This window comes from Bombina bombina, chromosome 1 (genome assembly GCF_027579735.1).
Source record: "Bombina bombina isolate aBomBom1 chromosome 1, aBomBom1.pri, whole genome shotgun sequence".
Lineage (NCBI taxonomy): Eukaryota > Metazoa > Chordata > Amphibia > Anura > Bombinatoridae > Bombina > Bombina bombina.
The window spans coordinates 1,368,644,331-1,368,671,227 of NC_069499.1; the positions used below are offsets into that span (position 1 = coordinate 1,368,644,331).

The window sequence follows — 26,897 nt, forward strand, 5'->3', positions numbered from 1 at the left end:
AGGGGAAGAGAATATCCCACAAGTAAGGATGAAGCCGTGGACCGGATACACCGTAGGAGAAAGAAATTTATCAGGTAAACATAAATTCTGTTTTCTGTTCAGTTATTTGCATTCCACAATACTGCCCTACTTTATTTCTCTCTAATCTTTCCCTCTCTCCTTAGTACTTATGAAGATTCCTCATGCCAGCCTACAGATGAAGATCCTAATGATTGTGGCCCTGTCCTTAGTGACCGTTACCAGTGTCTTTTGTTGGATGAGGTTTCATCAAAACGAAGTCATTGTAATGGTTTTTATGATCTTCAGGTACCATACACAGAATTATGATTTATCGGTAATTTAAATATTGTTAAATTCCAAAGATGATCAGGGAAAATATATGTGTATACTTTCCACTCTAACACCCTAATTAATACATGGGGAATAACCATTAGAATCCCTACAAATAATAATAAAAATAATATAGCTATAGTTAATATGTATAATAATATAGTTGAATATTATTGGACAGCTTTTGTAGAAATAATTGTGTATTGTAAATTAAATGCCTTAATTTGTCTATTCTTAATATGAATGTCCCAGTGTTCATTTCAAAATAGTTCTTATTTTTATTTTGTTACTCTCCTTTGGATGAACATCTATTATTTTATTTAAAGTAGCTGTTGTCTGGTATTGAGCAGTGCTTTTATTTTGTTGACGTTGACTGCAAGGACCTCTAAATCTTTTCCATATCTATTTCAAATGTTTACATTTATCAGTGTCAAATCTCATTTGCCACTTACCAACCTATCGTATCAGGTGTTAGCAAATCCCCTCAGCTAATCTAGGTATGGTTTCAAAAGATAGAACTAAACTCTAACTTAATTTGATGGTAGAAGTAAATTGAGTTGACTTATGAATGTTTAATTTTGACTTTCATGCCCCATTAAAGGGAAATTAAAGTGCAAAACGAAATATTGTAGTATGTTAAAGCATTTTGTTATTGCACTATGGCTAGTATATAATTGTGTGTCTAACCCCACCAAAGAGGATAAACACAAAATTAAAGACAATTCTAGAACAGCAAGGTACTAGTGGGACATAGCTGAATGTATCTTGTGAGCCAATGACAAAAGGCATATGTGCATAGTCACCAATCGCATCTAGCTCCCTGTAATGTATTTTTTCTTCTTAGGTAACTATCTCTTTTCAAGAAAGGATAAAAAGAGAACTAAGTAAATTTGATAAAAGAAGTAAACTGAAAAGTATCTTATAATTGCTTTTCCTATTTAAATCATGAAAGATTAATTTCGCCTTTTATGTAAAATATCTCATACTACATCTGAGAGAATACCACAGACTTTAAGTCTACTGAACAATATTTTAGGGTCTTAAATATTACCTTACCTTTCCTAAGGTGCTCCCTTTGAAAGCACCAAAGGCACCTCTGCCTTCAGCATTGCTAACTTCCCTCTAACATTTGCTCCTGTTATCTGCATCCATATAAACTCTGGTTTGGCTGTGAGCATGCTGCTTTTTAAAATGATTACTTTTATGTCCCTTTAATTAGAAAATGTTTAAGGACTGTTAAAATGGTGTATCAAGCACTATTAAGACATTATTTATTGCTAGGAATAGTAGTTTATGACTATTATTTTTGACTTAATAAACTGTCAAGCTCAAACTTTGCCCCATAGCAACCTTTTAAGTATCAACCACTGTGATGAGGAAGTCTGAGTCCAACTGGACTATTATATCTAACCATGTGTTGTTCTTCTTCCTCAGCTGTCATCTGCCCAAAACCGGAGTTCAGAGATGTTAACAGTCGAATATCTTTGTCCTCTGGTACTTCGCAAAGAACTGGAGAGTCTGCTGGAAAATGAAGGAGGAGAGTTTCTGTCCCAGTCTGAGTTTGTTAACAATCATCCCATCATCTACTGGAACCTGGTTTGGTACTTTCAGAGGATGACACTACCCAGTAATCTGCTGCAGCTCCTCCTGCTATCCAAACATGTCCGACCGCAGCAACAGGTGAGCTGGAAATGCAGTGGTAGGTAAGTGCTATGTATAAATAGAGATTTGCCAAATTAAATTGGGAATGTATGTCAATTCTCACTCACAGGTTTCCAGTTCACACCATGTGAGCATTCACTTATTATGGGATGTTTTAGTTCAGGACCCTGACCGCTGGCCTCCTCTTTATGTTTTGTGGAAACTACACAGTGAGTATCAACACCCTTTTTCTCACAGCTAAATGTTAATATATATAGTCCTAATTCTTTAACTGTTAAAGGGACATGAAACCCAAAATTTTTCGTTCATGGTTTAGATAGAGAATACAAGTTTAAACAACTTTCTAATTGACTTCTATTATTTAATTTGCTTCCTTCTCTTGTTATCCTTTGCTGAAAGGTTTATTTAGGCAAGCTCATGAGCAGCAAAGAATCTTGGTTCTAGCTGCTGATTTGTCGCTGCACATAAATACCGATTTTCATTGGCTCATGCATTGCTACTCCTTCAACAAATGATACAAATAGAATAAAACAAATTAGATAATAGAAGTAAATAAGAAAATTGTTTAAAATTGTATTCTCTATCTCAATCATTAAAGAAAAAATGTGGGTTTCATGTCCCTTTAACTACCAGCAATTTTCAAATCTTTTGTCCTCCTTTTTTTTTTTTTTTTTTTTTTTAAAAAGGTTTTCTGATGTTGCTACAACTAAACATAGAAACACAGATTTTGATGGCAGATAAGAACCATAGGCCCATCTAGTCTGCCCACATTTCCTATAAAGTTTAGGCTAAATTAGTTTGTAGGATAGCCTTATGCTTATCTCAGGAATTCCTAACTGTTTGCCTTTACCACCTCTAATGGATCAACTACCCTTTCTGTGAAGAAGTACTTCCACAAAATATCTCTTTATAAACCAGCATCCCTTCAACTTAAGATCATGGCCTCTTGTTCTGTTGTTGATCTTTTTGTGAAAAATGCTTATATTCTTATTAATTCTTTATTAAGCCCCTTTATTAATTTCTCAAAAGTTATTGTATTCTATTTATTGATATGTTTTATTCAATTTATAGTCGCACATAATTAATAGTAAAAAAAAATATTTCTTTCTTACCAATCTGATGTCACATTATCTGCCAGACAGAATTGTTATCTTGTAAATACAAAGGTAAAGACAGTTTGTTTAATGCAATGAAGGACCTGATAAAGATCAATTTAAAAATATATCTACGGTTGATTGCAGGGCTAGACTGTACTTTCAGATGTATCAGACTTTTATATATTTATCCACTCTGTAGGATACAAGCAAACTAAGGCCTAGATTTAGAGTTCGGCGGTAGCCGTCAAAACCAGCGTTAGAGGCTCCTAACGCTGGTTTTGGGCGCCCGCTGGTATTTGGAGTCAGTGATTAAAGGGTCTAACGCTCACTTTGCAGCCGCGACTTTTCCATACCGCAGATCCCCCTACGCCATTTGCGTAGCCTATCTTTTCAATGGGATCTTTCTAACGCCGGTATTTAGAGTCGTTTCTGCAGTGAGCGTTAGAGCTCTAACGACAAGATTCCAGCCGCCTGAAAATAGCAGGAGTTAAGAGCTTTCTGGCTAACGCCGGTTCATAAAGCTCTTAACTACTGTACCCTAAAGTACACTAACACCCATAAACTACCTATGTACCCCTAAACCGAGGTCCCCCCACATCGCCGCCACTCGATTAAAATTTTTAACCCCTAATCTGCCGACCGCCACCTACGTTATACTTATGTACCCCTAATCTGCTGCCCCTAACCCCGCCGACCCCTATATTACATTTATTAACCCCTAATCTGCCCCCCACAACATCGCCGCCAGCTACTTAAAATAATTAACCCCTAATCTTCCGACCGCAAAGCGCCGCCACCTACGTTATCCCTATGTACCCCTAATCTGCTACCCCTAACACCGCCGACCCCTATATTATATTTATTATCCCCTAATCTGCCCCCCTCAACGTCGCCGACACCTGCCTACACTTATTAACCCCTAATCTGCCGAGCGGACCTGAGCGCTACTATAATAAAGTTATTAACCCCTAATCCGTCTCACTAACCCTATCATAAATAGTATTAACCCCTAATCTGCCCTCCCTAACATCGCCGACACCTACCTTCAATTATTAACCCCTAATCTTCCGATCGGAGCTCACCGCTATTCTAATAAATGTATTAACCCCTAAAGCTAAGTCTAACCCTAACACTAACACCCCCCTAACTTAAATATAATTTACATCTAACGAAATAAATTAACTCTTATTAAATAAATTAATCCTATTTAAAGCTAAATACTTACCTGTAAAATAAACCCTAATATAGCTACAATATAAATTATAATTATATTTTAGCTATTTTAGGATTAATATTTATTTTACAGGCAACTTGGTATTTATTTTAACTAGGTACAATAGCTATTAAATAGTTAAGAACTATTTAATAGTTACCTAGTTAAAATAATTACAAAATTACCTGTAAAATAAATCCTAACCTAAGATATAATTAAACCTAACACTACCCTATCAATAAAATAATTAAATAAACTACCTACAATTACCTACAATTAACCTAACACTACACTATCAATAAATAAATTAAATACAATTGCTACAAATAACTACAATTAAATAAACTAGCTAAAGTACAAAAAATAAAAAAGAACTAAGTTACAGAAAATAAAAAAATATTTACAAACATAAGAAAAATATTACAACAATTTTAAACTAATTACACCTACTCTAAGCCCCCTAATAAAATAACAAAGCCCCCCAAAATAAAAAATTCCCTACCCTATTCTAAATTTAAAAAGTTACAAGCTCTTTTACCTTACCAGCCCTGAACAGGGCCCTTTGCGGGGCATGCCCCAAGAAGTTCAGCTCTTTTGCCTGTAAAAGAAAACATACAATACCCCCCCCCCAACATTACAACCCACCACCCACATACCCCTAATCTAACCCAAACCCCCCTTAAATAAACCTAACACTAATCCCCTGATGATCTTCCTACCTTGTCTTCACCATACCAGGTTCACCGATCCGTCCTGGCTCCGATATCTTCATCCAACCCAAGCGGGGGCTAGACATCCACTGAAGAAGTCCAGAAGAGGCTCCAAAGTCTTCATCCTATCCGGCAAGAAGAGGACATCCGGACCGGCAAACATCTTCTCCAAGCCGCATCTTCTATCTTCTTCCATCCGGTGCGGAGCGGGTCCATCTTGAAGCAGGCGACGCGGATCCATCCTCTTCTTCCGATGTCTCCCGACGAATGACGGTTCCTTTAAGGGACGTCATCCAAGATGGCGTCCCTCGAATTCCGATTGGCTGATAGGATTCTATCAGCCAATCGGAATTAAGGTAGGAATTTTCTGATTGGCTGATGGAATCAGCCAATCAGAATCTAGTTCAATCCGATTGGCCGATCCAATCAGCCAATCAGATTGAGCTCGCATTCTATTGGCTGATCGGAACAGCCAATAGAATGCGAGCTCAATCTGATTGGCTGATTGGATCAGCCAATCGGATTGAACTTGATTCTGATTGGCTGATTCCATCAGCCAATCAGAAAATTCCTACCTTAATTCCGATTGGCTGATAGAATCCTATCAGCCAATCGGAATTCGAGGGACGCCATCTTGGATGACGTCCCTTAAAGGAACCGTCATTCGTCGGGAGACATCGGAAGAAGAGGATGGATCCGCGTCGCCTGCTTCAAGATGGACCCGCTCCGCACCGGATGGAAGAAGATAGAAGATGCGGCTTGGAGAAGATGTTTGCCGGTCCGGATGTCCTCTTCTTGCCGGATAGGATGAAGACTTTGGAGCCTCTTCTGGACTTCTTCAGTGGATGTCTAGCCCCCGCTTGGGTTGGATGAAGATATCGGAGCCAGGACGGATCGGTGAACCTGGTATGGTGAAGACAAGGTAGGAAGATCATCAGGGGATTAGTGTTAGGTTTATTTAAGGGGGGTTTGGGTTAGATTAGGGGTATGTGGGTGGTGGGTTGTAATGTTGGGGGGGGGTATTGTATGTTTTCTTTTACAGGCAAAAGAGCTGAACTTCTTGGGGCATGCCCCGCAAAGGGCCCTGTTCAGGGCTGGTAAGGTAAAAGAGCTTGTAACTTTTTAAATTTAGAATAGGGTAGGGAATTTTTTATTTTGGGGGGCTTTGTTATTTTATTAGGGGGCTTAGAGTAGGTGTAATTAGTTTAAAATTGTTGTAATATTTTTCTTATGTTTGTAAATATTTTTTTATTTTCTGTAACTTAGTTCTTTTTTATTTTTTGTACTTTAGCTAGTTTATTTAATTGTAGTTATTTGTAGCAATTGTATTTAATTTATTTATTGATAGTGTAGTGTTAGGTTAATTGTAGGTAATTGTAGGTAGTTTATTTAATTATTTTATTGATAGGGTAGTGTTAGGTTTAATTATATCTTAGGTTAGGATTTATTTTACAGGTAATTTTGTAATTATTTTAACTAGGTAACTATTAAATAGTTCTTAACTATTTAATAGCTATTGTACCTAGTTAAAATAAATACCAAGTTGCCTGTAAAATAAATATTAATCCTAAAATAGCTAAAATATAATTATAATTTATATTTTAGCTATATTAGGGTTTATTTTACAGGTAAGTATTTAGCTTTAAATAGGAATAATTTATTTAATAAGAGTTAATTTATTTCGTTAGATGTAAATTATATTTAAGTTAGGGGGGTGTTAGTGTTAGGGTTAGACTTAGCTTTAGGGGTTAATACATTTATTAGAATAGCGGTGAGCTCCGATCGGAAGATTAGGGGTTAATAATTGAAGGTAGGTGTCGGCGATGTTAGGGAGGGCAGATTAGGGGTTAATACTATTTATGATAGGGTTAGTGAGACGGATTAGGGGTTAATAACTTTATTATAGTAGCGCTCAGGTCCGCTCGGCAGATTAGGGGTTAATAAGTGTAGGTAGGTGTCGGCGACGTTGTGGGGGGCAGATTAGGGGTTAATAAATATAACATAGGGGTCGGCGATGTTAGGGCAGCAGATTAGGGGTACATAGGGATAACGTAGGTTGCGGCGGTTTACGGAGCGGAAGATTAGGGGTTAAAACTGTAATGCAGGGGTCAGCGATAGCGGGGGCGGCAGATTAGGGGTTAATAAGTGTAAGGTTAGGGGTGTTTAGACTCGGGGTACATGTTAGAGTGTTAGGTGCAGACGTAGGAAGTGTTTCCCCATAGGAAACAATGGGGCTGCGTTAGGAGCTGAACGCTGCTTTTTTGCAGGTGTTAGGTTTTTTTTCAGCTCAAACAGTCCCATTGTTTCCTATGGGAGAATCGTGCACGAGCACGTTTTTGATGCCGGCCACGTCCGTAAGCAACTCTGGTATCGAGAGTTGCATTTGCGGTAAAAATGCCCTACGCTCCTTTTTTGGAGCCTAACGCAGCATTTGTTTGAACTCTCGATACCAGAGTTAAATTTATGGTGCGGCCAGAAAAAAGCCCGCGGAGCGTTAACAGCCCTTTTACCGCCGAACTCTAAATCTAGGCCTAAGAATGCATTGACTGGGCTCCATCTCACAGAACAAACTGTAAGCAGTGCTTGTTTTTAGCAACCTCCCTGACATTTGCTTACTTTGTCTTTTAAAATCCAAAACTGATTACACATTGAATCAATGAATGCACTGGGTTATCATCATCCGTACTTCACTTTATTTAGCACTGACACTTAAAAAATTAATCTCCTCTTATAAGATCTTATCAGAATATATCACAGTTTTTACTAACAGTGTACCAATGCTGATATACTAATGCAACTTCTTTTTAGTCACAAGAGAGTCTAATCAGACACTGCATGCAACAATAACATAATAATATTACACATTTTGATTCAGTAAACCTATATCCAACAGCTGTAATTACGAGATCACTAAAACATAATAACATATTTTTAAAAGGCCCAGATTACAAGTGGCGCACTAATGATAGCAGGGGATGCGATAAGCAGTATCGCTGGACCAACTTGATATTACAAGTCCATGGTAAATCAGATTTACCAGAAAAGGTTTAGTGAGGCCGACATCGCTCTAGCAAACCCTATACTTTCAATAGATATCGCAAATGTGCTAAATATCACTGATATTACAAGTTGAAAGTTATGGGTTGTGCTCAATCAGAAGCTAAAATTGTGCAAGAAAAAAAACAAAATTTATGCTTACCTGATAAATTTCTTTCTTTCAGGATATAGAGAGTCCACAACGTCATTCAATTACTAGTGGGAATATCACTCCTGGCCAGCAGAAGGAGGCAAAGAGTACCACAGCAAATCTGTTAAATGTCACTCCCCTACCCATAATCCCCAGTCATTTGACCAAAGGGAAATGGAAAAAGAATAACAAAAAGGTGTAGAGGTGCCTGAGGTTTAGTAAAAAATAACTGTCTTAATAAAGGGTGAGGTCGTGGACTCTCCATATCCGGAAAGAAATACATTTATCAGGTAAGCATACATTTTGTTTTCTTTCCTAAGATATGGAGCATCCACAATGTCATTCAATTACTAGTGGGAACCAATACCCAAGCTAGAGGACACAGAATGAACAGGGAGGGTGAACAAGACAGGCAGACCTGAACAGAAGGCACCACCGCTTGAAGAACCTTTCTCCCAAAAGAGGCTTCAGCCGAGGCAAAAGTATCAAATTTGAAAAAAGTATGCAGAGAGGACCAAGTTGCAGCCTTGCAAAGCTGTTCCACAGAAGCTTCATCTTTGAAAGCCCAAGAAGAGGAGACAGCTCTAGTGGAATAAGCTGTAATTCTCTCAGTAGGCTGCTGTCCAGCGATCTCATAAGCAGAACAAATCATACTTTTCAACCAGAGGGAAAGAGGAGTAGAAGTAGTATTCTGACCCTTACGCTTTCCTGAGAAACAAACAAACAGGGCAGAAGACTGGCGAAAATCCTTAGTTGTCTGAAGGTAGAATTTTGGAGCATGCACAACATTCATGTTGTGCAACAGACGTTCTTTATGAAAAAAAGGATTGGGACAGAGAGAAGGAACAACAATTTCCTGATTAATATTTCTATCCGAAACCACTTTAGGAAGAAACCCCAATTTAGTACGAAGAACCGCCTTATCGGCATGAAAGATAAGGTAAGGCGAATCACACTGCTAAGCCGAGAGTTTGGAAACTCTCCGAGCAGAAGAGATAGCAATAAGAAACAAAACCTTCCAAAATAACAACTTAATTTCTCCAACATAGGTGTGTCCGGTCCACGGCGTCATCCTTACTTGTGGGATATTCTCTTCCCCAACAGGAAATGGCAAAGAGCCCAGCAAAGCTGGTCACATGATCCCTCCTAGGCTCCGCCTACCCCAGTCATTCTCTTTGCCGTTGTACAGGCAACATCTCCACGGAGATGGCTTAGAGTTTTTTAGTGTTTAACTGTAGTTTTTATTATTCAATCAAGAGTTTGTTATTTTGAAATAGTGCTGGTATGTACTATTTACTCAGAAACAGAAAAGAGATGAAGATTTCTGTTTGTATGAGGAAAATGATTTTAGCAACCGTAACTAAAATCCATGGCTGTTCCACACAGGACTGTTGAGAGCAATTAACTTCAGTTGGGGGAACAGTGTGCAGTCTCTTGCTGCTTGAGGTATGACACATTCTAACAAGACGATGTAATGCTGGAAGCTGTCATTTTCCCTATGGGATCCGGTAAGCCATGTTTGTTACGATCATAAATAAGGGCTTCACAAGGGCTTATTAAGACTGTAGACTGTTTCTGGGCTAAATCGATTCATTATTAACACATATTTAGCCTTGAGGAATCATTTTATCTGGGTATTTTGATATAATAATATCGGCAGGCACTGTATTAGACACCTTATTCCTTAGGGGCTTTCCCAAAGCTTAAGCAGAGCCTCATTTTCGCGCCGGTGTGGCGCACTTGTTTTTGAGAGGCATGGCATGCAGTCGCATGTGAGAGGAGCTCTGATACTTAGAAAAGACTTTCTGAAGGCGTCATTTGGTATCGTATTCCCCTTTGGGCTTGGTTGGGTCTCAGCAAAGCAGATACCAGGGACTGTAAAGGGGTTAAAGCTTAAAACGGCTCCGGTTCCGTTATTTTAAGGGTTAAAGCTTCCAAATTTGGTGTGCAATACTTTTAAGGCTTTAAGACACTGTGGTGAAAATTTGGTGAATTTTGAACAATTCCTTCATGTTTTTTCGCAATTGCAGTAATAAAGTGTGTTCAGTTTAAAATTTAAAGTGACAGTAACGGTTTTATTTTAAAACGTTTTTGTACTTTGTTATCAAGTTTATGCCTGTTTAACATGTCTGAACTACCAGATAGACTGTGTTCTGAATGTGGGGAAGCCAGGATTCCTATTCATTTAAATAAATGTGATTTATGTGATAATGACAATGATGCCCAAGATGATTCCTCAAGTGAGGGGAGTAAGCATGGTACTGCATCATTCCCTCCTTCGTCTACACGAGTCTTGCCCACTCAGGAGGCCCCTAGTACATCTAGCGCGCCAATACTCCTTACTATGCAACAATTAACGGCTGTAATGGATAATTCTGTCAAAAACATTTTAGCCAAAATGAACCCTTGTCAGCGTAAGCGTGGCTGCTCTGTTTTAGATACTGAAGAGCATGACGACGCTGATATTAATATCTCTGAAGGGCCCCTAACCCAGTCTGATGGGGCCAGGGAGGTTTTGTCTGAGGGAGAAATTACTGATTCAGGGAACATTTCTCAACAGGCTGAACCTGATGTGATTGCATTTAAATTTAAGTTGGAACATCTCCGCATTCTGCTTAAGGAGGTATTATCCACTCTGGATGATTGTGAAAAGTTGGTCATCCCAGAGAAACTATGTAAAATGGACAAGTTCCTAGAGGTGCCGGGGCTCCCAGAAGCTTTTCCTATACCCAAGCGGGTGGCGGACATTGTTAATAAAGAATGGGAAAGGCCCGGTATTCCTTTCGTCCCTCCCCCCATATTTAAAAAATTGTTTCCTATGGTCGACCCCAGAAAGGACTTATGGCAGACAGTCCCCAAGGTCGAGGGAGCGGTTTCCACTTTAAACAAACGCACCACTATACCCATAGAGGATAGTTGTGCTTTCAAAGATCCTATGGATAAAAAATTAGAAGGTTTGCTTAAAAAGATGTTTGTTCAGCAGGGTTACCTTCTACAACCAATTTCATGCATTGTCCCTGTCGCTACAGCCGCATGTTTCTGGTTCGATGAGCTGATAAAGACGCTCGATAGTGATTCTCCTCCTTATGAGGAGATTATGGACAGAATCAATGCTCTCAAATTGGCTAATTCTTTCACCCTAGACGCCACTTTGCAATTGGCTAGGTTAGCGGCTAAGAATTCTGGGTTTGCTATTGTGGCGCGCAGAGCGCTTTGGTTGAAATCTTGGTCGGCTGATGCGTCTTCCAAGAACAAGCTACTAAACATTCCTTTCAAGGGGAAAACGCTGTTTGGCCCTGACTTGAAAGAGATTATCTCTGATATCACTGGGGGTAAGGGCCACGCCCTTCCTCAGGATCGGCCTTTCAAGGCAAAAAATAGACCTAATTTTCGTCCCTTTCGTAAAAACGGACCAGCCCAAAGTGCTACGTCCTCTAAGCAAGAGGGTAATACTTCTCAAGCCAAGCCAGCTTGGAGACCAATGCAAGGCTGGAACAAGGGAAAGCAGGCCAAGAAACCTGCCACTGCTACCAAGACAGCATGAAATGTTGGCCCCCGATCCGGGACCGGATCTGGTGGGGGGCAGACTCTCTCTCTTCGCTCAGGCTTGGGCAAGAGATGTTCTGGATCCTTGGGCGCTAGAAATAGTCTCCCAAGGTTATCTTCTGGAATTCAAGGGACTTCCCCCAAGGGGGAGGTTCCACAGGTCTCAGTTGTCTTCAGACCACATAAAAAGACAGGCGTTCTTACATTGTGTAGAAGACCTGTTAAAAATGGGAGTGATTCATCCTGTTCCATTAAGAGAACAAGGGATGGGGTTCTACTCCAATCTGTTCATAGTTCCCAAAAAAGAGGGAACGTTCAGACCAATCTTAGATCTCAAGATCTTAAACAAGTTTCTCAAGGTTCCATCGTTCAAGATGGAAACCATTCGAACTATTCTTCCTTCCATCCAGGAAGGTCAATTCATGACCACGGTGGATTTAAAGGATGCGTATCTACATATTCCTATCCACAAGGAACATCATCGGTTCCTAAGGTTCGCATTCCTGGACAAACATTACCAGTTCGTGGCGCTTCCTTTCGGATTAGCCACTGCTCCAAGGATTTTCACAAAGGTACTAGGGTCCCTTCTAGCTGTGCTACGACCAAGGGGCATTGCGGTAGTACCTTACTTGGACGACATTCTGATTCAAGCGTCGTCCCTTCCTCAAGCAAAGGCTCACACGGACATCGTCCTGGCCTTTCTCAGATCTCACGGTTGGAAAGTGAACGTGGAAAAGAGTTCTCTATCCCCGTCAACAAGGGTTCCCTTCTTGGGAACAATTATAGACTCCTTAGAAATGAGGATTTTTCTGACAGAGGTCAGAAAAACAAAACTTCTAGACTCTTGTCGGATACTTCATTCCGTTCCTCTTCCTTCCATAGCTCAGTGCATGGAAGTGATCGGGTTGATGGTAGCGGCAATGGACATAGTTCCTTTTGCGCGCATTCATCTAAGACCATTACAACTGTGCATGCTCAGTCAGTGGAATGGGGACTATACAGACTTGTCTCCGAAGATACAAGTAAATCAGAGGACCAGAGACTCACTCCGTTGGTGGCTGTCCCTGGACAACCTGTCACAAGGGATGACATTCCGCAGACCAGAGTGGGTCATTGTCACGACCGACGCCAGTCTGATGGGCTGGGGCGCGGTCTGGGGATCCCTGAAAGCTCAGGGTCTTTGGTCTCGGGAAGAATCTCTTCTACCGATAAATATTCTGGAACTGAGAGCGATATTCAATGCTCTCAAGGCTTGGCCTCAGCTAGCGAGGACCAAGTTCATACGGTTTCAATCAGACAACATGACAACTGTTGCGTACATCAACCATCAGGGGGGAACAAGGAGTTCCCTAGCGATGGAAGAAGTGACCAAAATTATTCTATGGGCGGAGTCTCACTCCTGCCACCTGTCTGCTATCCACATCCCAGGAGTGGAAAATTGGGAAGCGGATTTTCTGAGTCGTCAGACATTGCATCCGGGGGAGTGGGAACTCCATCCGGAAATCTTTGCCCAAGTCACTCACCTGTGGGGCATTCCAGACATGGATCTGATGGCCTCTCGTCAGAACTTCAAAGTTCCTTGCTACGGGGCCAGATCCAGGGATCCCAAGGCGGCTCTAGTGGATGCACTAGTAGCACCTTGGACCTTCAAACTAGCTTATGTGTTCCCGCCATTTCCTCTCATCCCCAGGCTGGTAGCCAGGATCAATCAGGAGAGGGCGTCGGTGATCTTGATAGCTCCTGCGTGGCCACGCAGGACTTGGTATGCAGATCTGGTGAATATGTCATCGGCTCCACCTTGGAAGCTACCTTTGAGACGAGACCTTCTTGTTCAGGGTCCGTTCGAACATCCGAATCTGGTTTCACTCCAGCTGACTGCTTGGAGATTGAACGCTTGATTTTATCGAAGCGAGGATTCTCAGATTCTGTTATCGATACTCTTGTTCAGGCCAGAAAGCCTGTAACTAGAAAGATTTACCACAAAATTTGGAAAAAATATATCTGTTGGTGTGAATCTAAAGGATTCCCTTGGGACAAGGTTAAGATTCCTAGGATTCTATCCTTCCTTCAAGAAGGATTGGAAAAAGGATTATCTGCAAGTTCCCTGAAGGGACAGATTTCTGCCTTGTCGGTGTTACTTCACAAAAAGCTGGCAGCTGTGCCAGATGTTCAAGCCTTTGTTCAGGCTCTGGTTAGAATCAAGCCTGTTTACAAACCTTTGACTCCTCCTTGGAGTCTCAATTTAGTTCTTTCAGTTCTTCAGGGGGTTCCGTTTGAACCCTTACATTCCGTTGATATTAAGTTATTATCTTGGAAAGTTTTGTTTTTAGTTGCAATTTCTTCTGCTAGAAGAGTTTCAGAATTATCTGCTCTGCAGTGTTCTCCTCCTTATCTGGTGTTCCATGCAGATAAGGTGGTTTTACGTACTAAACCTGGTTTTCTTCCAAAGGTTGTTTCTAACAAAAACATTAACCAGGAGATTATCGTACCTTCTCTGTGTCCGAAACCAGTTTCAAAGAAGGAACGTTTGTTGCACAATTTGGATGTTGTTCGCGCTCTAAAATTCTATTTAGATGCTACAAAGGATTTTAGACAAACATCTTCCTTGTTTGTTGTTTATTCAGGTAAAAGGAGAGGTCAAAAAGCAACTTCTACCTCTCTCTCTTTTTGGATTAAAAGCATCATCAGATTGGCTTACGAGACTGCCGGACGGCAGCCTCCCGAAAGAATCACAGCTCATTCCACTAGGGCTGTGGCTTCCACATGGGCCTTCAAGAACGAGGCTTCTGTTGATCAGATATGTAGGGCAGCGACTTGGTCTTCACTGCACACTTTTACCAAATTTTACAAGTTTGATACTTTTGCTTCTTCTGAGGCTATTTTTGGGAGAAAGGTTTTGCAAGCCGTGGTGCCTTTCATTTAGGTGACCTGATTTGCTCCCTCCCTTCATCCGTGTCCTAAAGCTTTGGTATTGGTTCCCACAAGTAAGGATGACGCCGTGGACCGGACACACCTATGTTGGAGAAAACAGAATTTTTGTTTACCTTATAAATTACTTTCTCCAACGGTGTGTCCGGTCCACGGCCCGCCCTGGTTTTTTAATCAGGTCTGATAATTTATTTTCTTTAACTACAGTCACCACGGTACCATATGGTTTCTCCTATGCAAATATTCCTCCTTAACGTCGGTCGAATGACTGGGGTAGGCGGAGCCTAGGAGGGATCATGTGACCAGCTTTGCTGGGCTCTTTGCCATTTCCTGTTGGGGAAGAGAATATCCCACAAGTAAGGATGACGCCGTGGACCGGACACACCGTTGGAGAAAGTAATTTATCAGGTAAACATAAATTCTGTTATCTATGAAATGCATTGGCTCAAACGGAGCCTGCTGCAAAACTTTAAGAACAAGATTAAGGCTCCAAGGAGATGCAGCAGGTTTAAACACAGGCCTGTTTCTGACTAGGGCCTGACAAAAAGTTTGAACATCCCTTTCTCCAGACCTTCCTAGAGAAAAGACAAAATTCTAGGAATCCTGACCCTACTCCAAGAGTAGCCCTTAGATTCACACCAATAAAGGTATTTATGCCATACCTTATGGTAAATTTTTCGAGTAACAGGCTTGCGAGCCTGGATCATGATCTCAATAACCGACTTAGAAAATCCACGCTTAGAACTAAGCGTTCAATCTCCAAGCAGTCAGCTTCAGAGAAACGAGATTTGGATGGAGGAATGGACCCTGAGTTAGAAGGTCCTTCCTCAGAGGCAACCTCCAAGGCGGCCGAAAAGACATCTTTACTAGGTGGGCACCTCCCATTTGAGGGTTAACCTGACGAACACCTCCGGATGAAGAGCCCACTCCCCGGGATGAAATATTTGTCTGCTCAGGAAATCCGCTTCCCAGTTGTCCACTCCAGGAATGTGGATGGCAGATAGACAACAATTGTGAGCTTCCGACAACTGAATAATCCGTGCCAGCTCCTTCATGGCTAAGGAACTCCGAGTTCCTCCCTGGTGGTTGATGTAAGCCACTGAGGTAATGTTTTCCGACTGAAACCTGATAAACTGGGCTAAGGAGAATTGAGGCCAAGCCATAAGAGCGTTGTAAATAACTTAACTCCAAGATGTTTATGGGGAGAGCAGGCTCCTCCCGAATTTATAGTCCCTGCGCCTTTAACAAGTACCAGACTGCTCCCCAGCCTAGCAGGCTGGCGTCCATGGTCACAATCACCAGGAAGGTCTCCGGAAGCATGTGCCCTGAGACAGATGGTCCTGAGAAAGCCACCACGGGAGAAAATCTCTTGTCAACTGGTCTAGATCTATCCTCAAAGATATGGAGATGCGTCTGATATATATTTAGCCCTTGTTAATGCCTTTGTCAGTACAGTGTATAAGGCTCTAAGGGCTAATATACTGTGCACTGCTGTTGTAATTCAGAGTGATTGGTTGCAATTTCTTTAAGTGCATGTATGTTGGATAAACTCGTATATAATATGTGTTTGAGTAAATAGTACAACACTTAGCTTTATACCAATATCTCGTATACCATAATGACAGTTTCCTCGGTATAATAACTTGTTCTCTTTATCGTTATTATATTCAGCAGATTTGCACAGTAAATACTTGTAGTATGCACTCACCCGGTTCAATTTGGCGTACAGCTGCCACGTCCCTGTTCCACACAGCTTAGTCCTCGCTGGGCTCCTAATGTTGTTAGAAAACACGCCTTGGGAACCAATGTTGCAATTTTGCAGGGGATAGTGGCCTCTTTCAGGTGTATAAGGAAATCCAGGTGAGGATACAATAACAGCTGATTGTAACGGATAAGCCCGATCCGTTTAAGCAATAAACAAATGGCAGAAGATTTCACCTTTAGCGATGAAGTGAATCAGCCGTCCAATGCGCCAAAATAATGGGTATAAAATATAACTTTTATTTGACAAATGCAGGTAAAAGTTCTTGTAGCATAGTACAATTGTGTATAAAATATCACAGCTAGTGAACCAGTTAGCTTCTATTCACTGGTAACTGGTTCACTAGCTGTGATATTTGATACACAATTGTACTATTGTGCTATGCTACAAGAACTTTTACCTGCATTTGTCAAATAAAAGTTATATTTTATACCCATTATTTTGGCGTATTGGACGGCTGATTCACTTCATCGATAAAGGTGAAATCTTCTGTCATAGATCTATCCTCAGACAGATCCTAATGGTTTCCATTCCATTGTCCGAGCATGCATAATTGCAGAGCTCTCAAATGGAATAGAGCAAAGGGAATGATGTCCATGGAAGCCACCATCAGACCAATTACCTCCATACATTGAGCCACTGATGGCCAAACTGTAGACTGAAGAGACAGGCAAGAGGAGAGAATTTGGGATTTTCTGACCTCCGTCAGAAAAATTTTCATAGATAGGGAATCTATGATGGTCCCTAAGAAAACCACCCTTGTAGATGGAACAAGAGAAATCTTTACCAGATTCACTTTCCAACCGTGGGAACGTAGAAAAGACAACAAGATCTCTGTATGAGAGTTTGCTTGTTGAAAAGATGGCGCCTGAACCAATATGTCGTCCAGGTATGGTGCCACATCAATTCCCCGAGACCTGATCACTGCCAAGAGAGCCCCCAGAACCTTTGAGAAAATTCTGGGAGCTGTGGCAAAGCCAAACAGAAGAGCCACAAACTGAAAGTGTTTGTCTAGAAAGGCGAATCTCAGGAATTTGTGATGATCCCTGTGGATGGGAACATAAAGATACGCGTCCTTCGGGTCTATGGTCGTCATGAACTGACCCTCTTGGACCAAAGGAAGAATGTAACGAATGGTTTCCATTTTGAAGGACAGTACCCTGAGAAACTTGTAGAGGCACTTTAGGTCTAAAATGGGTTGAAAAGTTCCCTCTTTCTTCTGTTATGTGTGATCAGTCCACGGGTCATCATTACTTCTGGGATATAACTCCTCCCCAACAGGAAATGCAAGAGGATTCACCCAGCAGAGCTGCATATAGCTCCTCCCCTCTACGTCAGTCCCAGTCATTCTCTTGCACCCAACGACTAGATAGGATGTGTGAGAGGACTATGGTGATTATACTTAGTTTTTATGACTTCAATCAAAAGTTTGTTATTTTAAAATAGCACCGGAGCGTGTTATTACTTCTCTGGCAGAGTTTGAGGAAGAATCTGACAGAGATTTTTTACTATGATTTTAACCGGAGTCGTTAAGATCATATTGCTGTTCTCGACCATCTGAGGGAGGTAAAGGCTTCAGATCAGGGGACAGCGGGCAGATGAATCTGCATTGAGGTATGTGGCAGTTTTTATTTTCTGAATGGAATTGATGAGAAAAGCCTGCCATACCGTTAAAATGACATGTATGTATACACTTCAGTATTCTGGGGATGGTATTTCACCGGAACTACTGTGTTAAAGGTCACTAATCCTTTTAATAACTATTCTCATGTTAAACGTTTTTGCTGGAATGTAGAATCGTTTACATTGCTGAGGTACTGTGTGAATAAATGTTTGGGCATTATTTTCCACTTGGCAGTTTTTTGCTTTAATTGTGACAGTTTCGTTTCTCTTCACTGCTGTGTGGGAGAGGGAGGGGCCGTTTTTGGCGCTCTTTGCTACGCATCAAAAAATTCCAGTCAGCTACTTTTATATTTCCTGCATGATCCGGTTCATCTCTGACAGATCTCAGGGGTCTTCAAACTTCTTTGAAGGGAGGTAAATTCTCTCAGCAGAGCTGTGAGAATTCTTATAGTGACTGTGTATAAAAAACGTTGTTTTGTTTTCTTATGTACAAATTTAATTAGTGTTGTTTTTTACTAATGGGAACAAACCTTTGCTAAAAGTTGTGTTGTTTTAAAATTTGATGCAATAACTGTTTTTCAGTTCATTATTTCAACTGTCATTTAATCGTTAGTACCTCTTTGAGGCACAGTACGTTTTTTTGCTAAAAAAGATTATAACCAAGTTGTAAGTTTTTTGCTAGTGTGTTAAACATGTCTGACTCAGAGGAAGATATCTGTGTCATTTGTTCCAATGCCAAGGTGGAGCCCAATAGAAATTTATGTACTAACTGTATTGATGCTACTTTAAATAAAAGTCAATCTGTACAATGTGAACAAATTTCACCAAACAGCGAGGGGAGAGTTATGCCGACTAACTCGCCTCACGCGACAGTACCTGCATCTCCCGCCCGGGAGGTGCGTGATATTTTGGCGCCTAGTACATCTGGGCGGCCATTACAGATAACATTACAAGATATGGCTACTGTTATGACTGAAGTTTTGTCTAAATTACCTGAACTAAGAGGCAAGCGTGATCACTCTGGGGTGAGAACAGAGTGCGCTGACAATGCTAGGGCCATGTCTGATACTGCGTCACAGCTCGCAGAGCATGAGGACGGAGAGCTTCATTCTGTGGGTGACGGTTCTGATCCAAACAGATTGGACTCAGATATTTCAAATTTTAAATTTAAATTGGAGAACCTCCGTGTACTACTAGGGGAGGTCTTAGCAGCTCTCAACGATTGTAACACTGTTGCAATACCAGAGAAACTGTGTAGGTTGGATAAATACTTTGCGGTACCGGCGAGTACTGACGTTTTTCCTATACCTAAGAGACTAACTGAAATTGTTACTAAGGAGTGGGATAGACCCGGTGTGCCGTTCTCACCCCCTCCAATATTTAGAAAGATGTTTCCAATAGACGCCACCACTCGGGACTTATGGCAAACGGTCCCCAAGGTGGAGGGAGCAGTTTCTACTTTAGCTAAGCGTACCACTATCCCGGTGGAGGATAGCTGTGCTTTCTCAGATCCAATGGATAAAAAATTAGAGGGTTACCTTAAGAAAATGTTTGTTCAACAAGGTTTTATATTACAACCCCTTGCATGTATCGCGCCGATTACGGCTGCGGCAGCATTTTGGATTGAGTCGCTTGAAGAGAACCTTAGTTCCTCTACGCTAGACGACATTACGGACAGGCTTAGAGTCCTTAAACTAGCTAATTCTTTCATTTCGGAGGCCGTAGTACATTTAACCAAACTTACGGCTAAGAACTCAGGATTCGCCATACAGGCACGCAGGGCACTGTGGCTAAAATCCTGGTCAGCTGATGTTACTTCTAAGTCCAAATTACTTAATATACCTTTCAAGGGGCAGTCCTTATTCGGGCCCGGTTTGAAAGAAATTATCGCTGACATTACGGGAGGTAAGGGCCACGCCCTACCTCAAGACAAGGCCAAAGCTAAGGCTAGACAGTCTAATTTTCGTCCCTTTCGGAATTTCAAAACAGGAGCAGCATCAACCTCCACTGCACCAAAACAGGAAGGAGCTGTTGCTCGTTACAGGCAAGGCTGGAAGCCTAACCAGTCCTGGAACAAAAGCAAGCAGGCCAGGAAACCTGCTGCTGCCCCAAAGACAGCATGAACCGAGAGCCCCCGATCCGGGACCGGATCTAGTAGGGGGCAGACTCTCTCTCTTCGCCCAGGCCTGGGCAAGAGATGTTCAGGATCCCTGGGCACTAGAGATCATATCTCAGGGATACCTTCTAGACTTCAAATTATCTCCCCCAAGAGGGAGATTTCATCTGTCAAGGTTGTCAACAAACCAGATAAAGAAAGAAGCGTTTCTACGCTGCGTACAAGATCTGTTAACAATGGGAGTGATCCATCCGGTTCCGTGGTCGGAACAAGGACAAGGGTTCTACTCAAACCTGTTTGTGGTTCCCAAAAAAGAGGGAACTTTCAGGCCAATCTTAGATTTAAAGACTCTAAACAAATTCCTAAGAGTTCCATCGTTCAAAATGGAAACTATTCGGACAATCTTACCCATGATCCAAGAAGGTCAGTACATGACCACAGTGGATTTAAAGGATGCTTACCTTCACATACCGATCCACAAAGATCATCACCGGTATCTAAGGTTTGCCTTCTTAGACAGGCACTACCAGTTTGTAGCTCTTCCATTCGGATTGGCTACGGCTCCAAGAATCTTCACAAAGGTTCTGGGTGCCCTTCTAGCGGTACTAAGACCGCGAGGGATTTCGGTAGCTCCGTACCTAGACGACATTCTAATACAAGCTTCAAGCTTTCAAACTGCCAAGTCTCATACAGAGTTAGTTCTGGCATTTCTAAGGTCGCATGGATGGAAAGTGAACGAAAAGAAGAGTTCTCTCTTTCCTCTCACAAGAGTTCCATTCTTGGGGACTCTTATAGATTCTGTAGAAATGAAGATTTACCTGACAGAAGACAGGTTAACAAAACTTCAAAATGCATGCCGCGTCCTTCATTCCATTCAACACCCGTCAGTAGCTCAATGCATGGAGGTGATCGGCTTAATGGTAGCGGCAATGGACATAGTACCTTTTGCACGCCTACACCTCAGACCGCTGCAATTATGCATGCTAAGTCAGTGGAATGGGGATTACTCAGATTTGTCCCCTACTCTGAATCTGAATCAAGAGACCAGAAATTCTCTTCTATGGTGGCTTCATCGGCCACACCTGTCCAGGGGAATGCCATTCAGCAGGCCAGACTGGACAATTGTAACAACAGACGCCAGCCTACTAGGTTGGGGCGCTGTCTGGAATTCTCTGAAGGCTCAGGGACTATGGAATCAGGAGGAGAGTCTCCTTCCAATAAACATTCTGGAATTGAGAGCAGTTCTCAATGCCCTTCTGGCTTGGCCCCAGTTAATAACTCGGGGGTTCATCAGATTTCAGTCGGACAACATCACGACTGTAGCTTACATCAACCATCAGGGAGGGACAAGAAGCTCCCTAGCAATGATGGAAGTATCAAAGATAATTCGCTGGGCAGAGTCTCACTCTTGCCACCTGTCAGCAATCCACATTCCGGGAGTGGAGAACTGGGAGGCGGATTTCTTGAGTCGCCAGACTCTTCATCCGGGGGAGTGGGAACTTCATCCGGAGGTCTTTGCCCAAATACTTCGACGTTGGGGCAAACCAGAGATAGATCTCATGGCGTCTCGCCAGAACGCCAAACTTCCTCGCTACGGGTCCAGATCCAGGGATCCGGGAGCAGTTCTGATAGATGCTTTGACAGCACCTTGGAACTTCAGGATGGCTTATGTGTTTCCACCCTTCCCGCTGCTTCCTCGATTGATTGCCAAAATCAAACAGGAGAGAGCATCAGTAATTCTAATAGCACCTGCTTGGCCACGCAGGACTTGGTATGCAGATCTAGTGGACATGTCATCCTGTCCGCCTTGGTCTCTACCTCTAAGACAGGACCTTCTGATACAGGGTCCATTCAAACATCAAAATCTAACTTCTCTGAAGCTGACTGCTTGGAAATTGAACGCTTGATTTTATCAAAACGTGGTTTTTCTGAGTCGGTTATTGATACCCTGATTCAGGCTAGGAAGCCTGTTACCAGAAGGATTTACCATAAAATATGGCGGAAATACCTATACTGGTGCGAATCCAAAGGTTACTCCTGGAGTAAAGTTAGGATCGCTAGGATATTGTCTTTTCTACAAGAAGGTTTAGAAAAGGGTTTATCAGCTAGTTCATTAAAGGGACAGATTTCAGCTCTGTCCATCTTGTTACACAGACGGCTGTCAGAAAATCCAGACGTCCAGTCCTTTTGTCAGGCTTTAGCTAGGATCAAGCCTGTGTTTAAAGCTGTTGCTCCACCATGGAGTTTAAACTTAGTTCTTAACGTTTTACAGGGTGTTCCGTTTGAACCCCTTCATTCCATTGATATAAAAATGTTATCTTGGAAAGTTCTGTTTTTAATGGCTATTTCCTCGGCTCGAAGAGTCTCTGAGTTATCAGCCTTACATTGTGATTCCCCTTATCTGATTTTTCACTCAGACAAGGTAGTTCTGCGTACTAAACCTGGGTTCTTACCTAAGGTAGTCACTAACAGGAACATCAATCAAGAGATTGTTGTCCCATCCTTGTGTCCAAATCCTTCTTCAAAGAAGGAACGTCTTTTACACAATCTGGATGTAGTTCGTGCCCTCAAGTTCTACTTGCAGGCAACTAAAGATTTTCGCCAAACTTCTTCCTTGTTTGTCGTTTACTCTGGACAGAGGAGAGGTCAAAAAGCTTCTGCTACCTCTCTCTCTTTTTGGCTTCGTAGCATAATACGTTTAGCCTATGAGACTGCTGGACAGCAGCCTCCTGAAAGAATTACAGCTCACTCCACTAGAGCTGTGGCTTCCACTTGGGCCTTTAAGAATGAGGCCTCTGTTGAACAGATTTGCAAGGCTGCAACTTGGTCTTCGCTTCATACTTTTTCCAAATTTTACAAATTTGACACTTTTGCTTCTTCGGAGGCTATTTTTGGGAGAAAGGTTCTTCAGGCAGTGGTTCCTTCTGTATAATGAGCCTGCCTATCCCTCCCGTCATCCGTGTACTTTTGCTTTGGTATTGGTATCCCAGAAGTAATGATGACCCGTGGACTGATCACACATAACAGAAGAAAACATAATTTATGCTTACCTGATAAATTCCTTTCTTCTGTTGTGTGATCAGTCCACGGCCCGCCCTGTTTTAAGGCAGGTAAATATCTTTTAAATTATACTCCAGTCACCACTTCACCCTTGGTTACTCCTTTCTCGTTGATTCTTGGTCGAATGACTGGGACTGACGTAGAGGGGAGGAGCTATATGCAGCTCTGCTGGGTGAATCCTCTTGCATTTCCTGTTGGGGAGGAGTTATATCCCAGAAGTAATGATGACCCGTGGACTGATCACACAACAGAAGAAAGGAATTTATCAGGTAAGCATAAATTATGTTTTTTTGGGAACCACAAACAGATTTGAATAGAATCCTTGACCCTGTTCCCTTACTGGAACTGGAACAATCACTGTCAGGGAGGAAAGGTCCTGAACGCAGTTTAAGAATGCCTCTCTTTTTACCTGGTCTGCAGATAATCTTGAGAGGTGGAATCTGCCCCTGGGAGGGAAAGTGTTGAATTCTATTTTGTAACCCTGAGATACTATGTCCACAGCCCAAGGATCTGGGACATCTCGTCTCCACGCTTGACAAAACAGGGAAAGTCTGCCCCCCACTTGATCCGAACCTGGACCTGGGGCCGACCCTTCATGCGGACTTAGACTCAGCTGGGGTTTTCTTTTATTGCTTCCCCTTATTCCAAGACTGATTGGGCTTCCAAGAAGACTTGGACTGCTCCTGCTTGGAAGAGGGAGAGGAAGACTTTTTACCTTTGAAGTTACGAAAGGAACGAAAATTACTTTGACGTCCTTTAGGTCTGTTCTTGTCTTACGGTAGAAACAACCCTTACCACCCGTAATATCAGAAATTATTTCTGCCAGACCAGGTCCGAACAAGGTCTTCCCCTTGTAAGAAAGCTCCAGAAGCTTGGACTTAGAGGTAACATCAGCTGACCAAGATTTTAGCCACAATGCCCTGCGGGCTAGGACAGTGAAGCCAGACATCTTGGCTCCCAGTCTAATAACTTGCATGTTAGCATCAGAAATAAAGGAATAGGCTAGTTTGAGAGCCTTAATCCTATCTTGTATTTCCTCAATGGAGTCTCTACTAAAATTGATTCAGAGAAAGCATGCACCAATAAGATACCGCACTTGCTACTGTGGCAATATAAATTGCAGGTTGCTATTGAAGACCTTGATGAACATACATCTTCTTCAAATAAGCTTCCAGCTGTTTGTCCATGGGATCCTTAAAGGTGCAGCTATCCTCTATAGGGATTGTAGTTCTCTTAGCCAGAGTAGAAATAGCCCCTTCTACTTTAGGCACAGTGCGCCAAGAATCTTTAATGGAGTCATCAACGGGAAACATCTTTTTTAAAAACAGGAGACGGGGAGAAAGGAATCCCTGGCTTCCCCCATTCCTGTGAAATAATCTCAGTAACACAGTCTAGGACAGGAAAAACTTCCACAGAGAAAGGAACATCATAGTATTTATTAAGTTTACTAGACTTCTTAAGGATGACAACGACAGGAGTATCAGAGTCGTCCAAAGTAGCCAATACCTCCTTTAACAGTACACAAAGGTGTTAAAGTTTAAATCTGAAGTTTACTTCTTCAGTATCAGATCAAGGAATAATACTGTCCGAATCTGAGATTTCACCCTCAGAGGCTACCGGCGTATCCTCATCAGACTTATGAGGGAGGGCAAACTGCGTAGCAGTAGGTGGAACAGAAACCTTACTATCTGAATGTCTAATTTTCCTCTTGGGTTTCCCAGCATAGGATAAACAGATAATTCTGCAGATACTGCAGAAGATACCTGTGCAGCAAAATCTGCAGGCAAATAAACTCCTCCAGGAGGCTGAGAGGAACTGCAGGGCACTGTATGTGACGCCATAGAGGCTTGGGACTTTTGAAGAGAAAGCTGTGGCATTGCCTAATCACAATCATCCTGAGAGACACTGGACTCAGAGCGCAACAATTTATCTTTAAATTGAAGTGTTCTAGCTAAACATGGAGCACAGAATTGCATAGGCAAAACATGTTATGCCTCTAGGCATAACAAGCAATTGTCAAAAAACACAGTTTTGGTCCATGTCCATAATACTAAATAAAAAATTCAACAAATTGTAGAAATTTTTTAAATACACTGTTACTTTAAGAATTTTTAATACCACAATTTGGCTGCCAGAAGTCTCTAAAACGATTGTATAGTAGATCGACACTTAAGAAACTGAAATTCAATGACGCCGCTCCATGTATATCTGACACCAGAGAGAAGTCACGTGACCGGCAAAGAGAGGAAACTACGCAGCAAGTAAAAGGCGCGCGTTTCCCTCTGCCTACAACATAAGATGCAAGTAGTTGCAGCTGGTTTCAAACTCAAGCAGTTTGTCAGTTAGCCTGTTCTAGCTAAGCAAGCAAAGAAAACCAACTGCCAAATTGTAACTTTATACATCAATCCCTGTGAAAAATATAAGCCACACACTAATAAAGTATTTCAACAAAATTAGCTCAAGCCCAATAAAAGGAAGATTAACCCCTAGTCTCAACATACATAATGTGTCTGCCCACTACCAAAGAAAATCCTGTATAAAGGATTTTAAAAATGTCCCCATCTACTGCATATGACATATTCTTCTGAAGTGCAAGTGTCCAAGACCTAGAAAACAAAAGTACTTACCTGCAGTCTAGCTGTCCAGCAGGAAGACAGCTCACAAGGCGTGAAAGGACACATACTCCTTACAGAGACCTGTAGAAAAAGAAAGGAGTAACCAACTCTGGCTTTCTGTACCATGGGCAGCAATGTGTTAGGAAACAAAGGAAGGACTACCTCACAACTTCCTAACTGTTTAAAAGCCACCACTACTCTACTGAAGATATTGACGTGGACTCAGCTAAACCCAAATCCTTGCTTGCAGGGAAAAGTACCCGAAAAAGGAATTAATTTATTCAGACACCAAACTTCACCTTTTCCATTGACAGAGGCAAAGAGAATGACTTGGGATTATGGGTAGGGGAGTGACACTTAACAGCTTTGCTGTGGTGCTGTTGGCCTCCTCCTGCTGGCCAGGAGTGATATTCCCACTAGTAATTGAATGACGTTGTGGACTCTCCATATCTAAGGAAAGAAATTAGCATGACTTTAGACCTAACATAGAAAGGGTTAAAAAAAGTTTTTTTACAAAAGGCATGAAAAACATATTAAAATAAAGTATTACACTCATATATACACTTTTTAAAACAATTTTTTTTTAAATATTAAATTAAATAGTTAAAAAGGTATATGTCAAGGTGTTCGACTGGAAAGGGCTCCAATGCATGTGTGTGTTTGTATGTGTGTGTATATATATATATTATATTTATATATATATATATATATATATATATACAGGGGTTGAAAAAAACAGTCTTCCAGTGGTCTCGGACGACCTTGAATTTTCTTGGGACGGCTTAGAAAAATGGTCTGCTATTTTCAACATGTATCAGTCATATAAATAACAAAAAATAAGTGGTCGCCGGCGTATCTTCAGCCTGTGCACACTATCAATCTATTTATTATTCTCCTTGTCCTGCTGTAGCATAGCATATGTAAAGGTATGGCTGTTAGTGCCTTTAGGAAGAAGTAGGGGTGCTGCAGCTACAGTAATAAATGTGCAACCTCCATTGTAACTGCAAAACAATTGTGTGTAAGAGAGTTTGTGTGTGTTAGATAGTGA

General features: G+C 41.7%; 1 protein-coding gene across 2 annotated transcripts in view; it reads left to right on the top strand.

Annotated features, from left to right (window-relative positions):
• The window catches only part of DENND4B (DENN domain containing 4B), a 497,540-nt gene that overhangs the window by 324,772 nt on the left and 145,871 nt on the right, over positions 1-26,897 (top strand). For both annotated transcript variants that reach the window (XM_053704155.1, XM_053704162.1), the window contains exons 24-26: positions 165-306; positions 1,765-2,010; positions 2,102-2,201. In XM_053704155.1, the coding sequence (XP_053560130.1) occupies positions 165-306; positions 1,765-2,010; positions 2,102-2,201 (488 nt within the window). The remainder of the gene's footprint in view (positions 1-164; positions 307-1,764; positions 2,011-2,101; positions 2,202-26,897) is intronic.